This window comes from Monoraphidium neglectum, assembly GCF_000611645.1.
Source record: "Monoraphidium neglectum strain SAG 48.87 unplaced genomic scaffold scaffold02589, whole genome shotgun sequence".
Lineage (NCBI taxonomy): Eukaryota > Viridiplantae > Chlorophyta > Chlorophyceae > Sphaeropleales > Selenastraceae > Monoraphidium > Monoraphidium neglectum.
The window spans coordinates 4041-9157 of NW_014011039.1; the positions used below are offsets into that span (position 1 = coordinate 4041).

At 65.8% G+C, this 5117-nt stretch overlaps 1 protein-coding gene across 1 annotated transcript; it reads right to left on the reverse strand.

Moving 5' to 3' along the window:
* Positions 1 to 639: 639 nt before the first annotated feature.
* MNEG_11096 (Meiotically up-regulated protein) lies at positions 640 to 3355 on the reverse strand (the record flags this gene model as incomplete). The annotated part of the gene is made up of 5 exons (XM_014040433.1): positions 640 to 923; positions 1419 to 1605; positions 1932 to 2639; positions 2922 to 2995; positions 3295 to 3355. The coding sequence occupies 5 exons, from the start codon at positions 3353 to 3355 to the stop codon at positions 640 to 642; spliced, it is 1314 nt and encodes a 437-aa protein (XP_013895887.1).
* Between the last annotated feature and the right edge of the window lie 1762 nt (positions 3356 to 5117).

Sequence of the window (5117 nt, forward strand, 5' to 3'; positions counted from 1 at the left end):
GGGCGGGCAGCGGAACCGGCCGTCCCCTTGCGCAGCTCCTTCTGTCCACCCGCTGCTGCACGTGTCAGTGCCTCGCGGCAAAAGGGTCCTCGGCCGCGGCGGCTGCTTGGGAGCGGCCGGCGGCGGCGGCCCGCCGCCGGCCAGCGGCAGGTGAGGAGGCGTGAGTTTTGGCGGTGATGGGGGCAGCAGGATGCGATCTGGGGGCGGCAGGGCTGAGTCATCCTGCAGGAGCATGTAGATGAACGTTTCCAGATGCCTGTAGGGGGTGGATTGAGACGAAGGGGTGTGGGTGCCGTCCGGTGGGCAGCAGAGGGGGGCCGAAGAGAGCGAGGGGGCGATGTGGTCAGGGAGGCGCCGCGCTCATCTTCGCTGACGCGCAGATTACATATTGACACATTGGCAGATTGACAGCTGGTGGTCTTTGCTCAGATCCAGGTCCTGGCCAGCATCAAGAGTAATGTATGGCATAATCTACGGATTGTGTTGCCACAAACCCCGACATGATGCGTTGTCATCCCTCTGCAGGCTTTACGGACCAAAACACCTGCAACTGCATCCCCCCCCTTTGAACCTAACGACGCCGGCGCTGCATCATGCAGTTTATTGCCCCCCCCCCCAAAAATGGAACACCCCAGCCGCTCACATGACCTCGTGCTCGAACGCCATCCAGGCGACCTCCTGCAGCGCCGCGGACAGCGCCCCCACCCCCGCCGTCGCTGCCACGCCCCCGCGCCCGCCGCCGCCCCCAACTGCCGCCGCGGGCCCATCGACACCAGCCCTGCGCCCCTGGTTTGCCATGGGTGGGGGCGCGGCACCGGCGGCGCTGTACAGCTGCTGCAGCTTCTGGCGCACTGCGTCGCGGTAGGCCAGCAGCTGATTCAGCGGGGGCCAGCCGGCGGCGGGCTCGGACGAGTGGGGGTGGCCTGGGGTTGGAGGGGAGGGGGGGCGGCGTGTGCATGTGTCACTTCAGGGTTGGTGCGGACAGAGGACTTGCTCTGGGAAAGTTTGCTGGAAGCGCTTGCTTGCTTGTCGCGCGGTCGATGCCGCGAGCACAGTGTGACTTTGCGATGGGGGAGAGAAGGGCAGAGGGGGGGGCTGCTTTTAGAGGTTGGCAGCACCTTATGACGGGTACGGTGGCAAGGGTAGCGCTATGTTTAGTGCGTCCTGGCGGATGATGAGTCCATAGCTCGCTGGTCGCACCCAAACGCTTTGCATGCATCAGCTCAGACCCATCGTTTGGCTGAGACAAGCTTGTGGCCATGCACGTGCACACGCACACACACACACACACACACACACACACACACACACACACACACACACACAGCACACAGCACACAGCACACACAATGCACACTTACACACCCTTGCACCCGACGCACACAAGCGCACACACGCAGGACGTCTTTGCGACTCACAGATCGATGGGTCCTGGAGATCTGGATCGATGCCCCTCGCGCAAACCTCGGACAGATCGCGATCGACCAGCCCCAGACCGATCTGTCCGAGGCGCGCGTCCAGGAAGGCGGGCGTGTGTCCGAGGTAGAACAGGTAGGGGTTGCGCAGGGCGATGGGGCGGCGGAGGTGGCCGCCGCGCGGAACCATCTGCGACAGATAGAGGGGAGGTGAGTGTGTGCTGCGTCGCAGGTGGGGAGGGGGGGTCGACGCCCGCCATGTCAACCGTGAACCGCGCGTGCCCAGTGGGGCCAAAGTGGCTTCGAAAAGCCTTCACATCGTGCGGCGTAAATGAGCGAACTGGTGCATTGCCTGAATTTGGAGCGAAGTTCTCGGCCCCAGCGTGCGCACATACCCTCGCGTCCACACGGCCACGCCTGCCAGACGCGGCGGGGACGACTACTGCCCCGGCCGAGCCGCCGCCGCATTCCTTGGCAGTATCAAACGGGTCCGCCATCCCGCCGCAAAGCGCTCACCTCCAGCGTGACCGCATCCCACAGCCGCCACAGCCCCACCCAATCCCGCCAGCTGGGCGCCTCCGAGCCGCCCGCCCCGCCAAGCCCATGGCGCCCCGCCCACCCCACCGCCGGCGGCCGCCTCCCCTTTGATGCTGGCGAAGCGCTAAACTCGGCGCCGGCGGCGCCCGCCGCACCGCCAGCTGGCGCCGAGGGCGACGGCTGTTCGAATTGTGGCGCGAACAGGTGGAGATCATAAAGGGCCCTTTCGTCCGCCCAGCTTCCGGCGCGCGCGAAGCCCGCGGCGGACGCGAGCCCTTGGACCTCCGCCTCTGAATATTTGTGGCTCAGCTCGAATTGGATGAGATCTCCGGCCTTGATGAAGACTTGTTGAGCACCTGTTGAGGGGCAGCTGTCTCGCGCCGCCGCCGGGGACGTGCACGCCGTGGCTTTGGGGTCGTGCGGCGGCCGGGGGTCGGCAGTGGAGTACGTGTGCGTTGGCAGCCCGACCCAGGTGTCTTTCATGGCCAAGAAGTAGCCCTCGTGGCGGCCCTCGGCCTCGTTGCACCATTGATGGTAGTCGAAGGCGCCAGGGTCGAGAGGTGGTGCCAGCGTTGCGGGCGACGTGTCGGCGGCGACGCCAGCACAGTCGTCGGCGGCGGCGCGCGCGTCCGCCAGCAGACGGGAGGCGTGGTGTAGAGCGTTCAGGGCGAAGGCGCGCGTGATGCCCTGCAGGCCGGTTGCAGGTGCGCAACATGTTCGGGAGGGGGAACAGGGTCTGAGGCACTGGTGCTGATGATGGCAACAACAAAGCACAATAGCCGCTGCCAGACTGTTGGGACGTGCCTGAAAAATCTGGTGGGGCAAGAGCGCGTCGTGTCCTGCAGCAATTTTCTGACTGCTGACGATCAAGCAGCTGGCGCCACAAAAGTAGGTTGCATCAAAAGGATTGCGTCGCCGTGCTCTTTGTTCAGGTCGAGTGATGTCGCGCACTGTCAGCAGCTGCCCCACCTTGCTGTCGTCGTAGGCGGCGCTGACCAGCTCCCGGGGGTTGCGGCGGTCAATGCCAATGAGGATGCGGTCGCCTGCAGTCCAGGTGAGATGTTTTTGTTGCAGGCAATGGGTTGTCGGGCAGCGTTGGGACAGTGAAATGCCGACAGTGCATGCGACGCAACGGCATGATCAGTCGGCCCCTTGCTCACGACCTGGCCACATGGCGGCAGGGAGCGGTGAAAATCCAACGATCAACACTTCAAGCGAAGCCGTCCCTGCACTTGGCTGTCTCGACCCGCCCTCGTGATTTCACGCATATGCAAGAACCGGCCACCAGGCGCGGCCGCGCGGCGCAGCAGACAGCCTCGGCCCCACTCCCACGCGTGCGCACCCGGCCGCATCGCCTCGTCCCGCAGCCGCCGCAGGAACGCCGCCGCGTCGGCGCGCGCCATGTTGCCGATGCTGCTCCCAAGCCACAGGAATAGCCGCGGCCCGTCCTCCCCCTCCTCCTCCCCCTCTTTCCCCGGCCGCTCCCCCTGCTCCCTCTCTTCTTGCCTCGACCCATCGCCGTGGCCGAGGCATGGGCGTTCGGCCGATCCGAGGTGGGCCAGGCCCGCCTCGTACGTCCCAACGAGGCCCTCCAGCCCTAGGCGGCCGCCAAAGGCGCCTGAGGGACGCCCGGCCATGTGTGCGTGTGCAGGAATGGAGGGCGGCGGCCGCGGCTCAGGGCCGTCGGGGCGAGGGGAGCGGCGGCATCCCCCGTCACGTTCACGTTGCGGGCAGGCTGGTTGGTGGTCCCGGGCCTCAAGGCATTTGCCAAACCTGTACCACGCTGCCACGGTGCAGGCCTGCCCCGCACCCGATTGCACGCCTCTCCAAGCAGTGCCCGTCCCTCCTCCACTCAAGCAAACTCGTGCCGGCGAGCTTCACCCAGCTGACCATCAAACATCCGAGGCCCCCCCCTTTTCAAGCCGGCGCTGACCCAGGCCTCGACAGTCCGATCAAGGAAGCTGCCTGCCTCATCAGCGCCTGAAGCAGTCGGTCCCTAAACGACACAAAGCAAAACGGACAGCAAAGCAGAACCATTCCTCATCAATCCTTGACTCACGCACCTGCAAGGTCTTCAAGAGACTCCCTCAGGGGACCCTCACAGAGGTCCAAGGCTGTGTAAGACGGCCCCGAACCTGTGCTCCCTGCTGCGCTGTAGTTGCATTCGTTCAAGGGTTTGCCGCCGCTACAGCAGCAGTGGCCGTTGCTCAGGGCTTCATTGGTGAGGAGGATGGTGGCGTCGGCCCCCGCACTGCTGCTGCCCGCGCTGCTCGCCCCGGAGGCGGTCCGCGCCGCGCCGGCGGCGCCGGACGCGCCGAGCGCGCGGCAGGCATCGTCCATGAGCGGCGCCGTCCCCTTGCCCGGCTGTGATGCGCAGCGACAGAGGCCAGGCGGGTCGGAACACGCATCGGCCAAGCCGGCGTTGCCAGCGCCGCCGTCGTGGTCGCACGCAACGAGGGCGCTCAGCAGCAGTCGGGTCTTGCGCACTGAGCTGCAACTCATTTTTTCGAGGGGGGTGGGGCGCATGGCTGTTATAAAAATGCCTTTGGCGGGGCGGCTAGGAGAGGGCTCCAGGTGCATGGTGTAGCCGGCCGGCGCAAAGGATAGAGGGAGGGCAGGGGGTGTCCAGCAAAGTGCGCAATTGGACAGCCCTGTTGGCCCCCTCTAGCCGGTCGCTTTTTTGAACGTGAGAGCAGGCAACAAGAGGCAAAATGCGGCAGCCCGTGTAAAATCAAGAGCCTCTCACCTCTGCCACCACCGCAGTCCCCTTACCCTCCCGCGCCCAGCACCGCCGACCCAGGATTGCAGCACCCCCCGTACGCAGCACACGCGCGCGCGCACACATGTCTGCACTGCGCACCCCGCGCCGAGCTCGATGATGCGCGCCCCGGCAGCCGGGCCGCCGCCGAGCCGGAGTCCAGCGGTCTCCAGGATCTCTCCAGATCTGCTCCCCAGGATCTCCGCCTCTGCAGCTGTCAGGTAGTACTGCAGGGGATGACGGCGTAAAGGGTGCGCTGGTTGGGGAATACAGAGGAATGCCGGCGCAGCTGCTTGCGCAATGCTTTGCAGTTGAAAGGGTACGGCTGGAAGGCCAGCGCATGCGTACCAGACTGCTCCTGCTGTCAGCCTCATGGGGGGGGGGGGGGGGGTTCCGGTGCCCCTAAC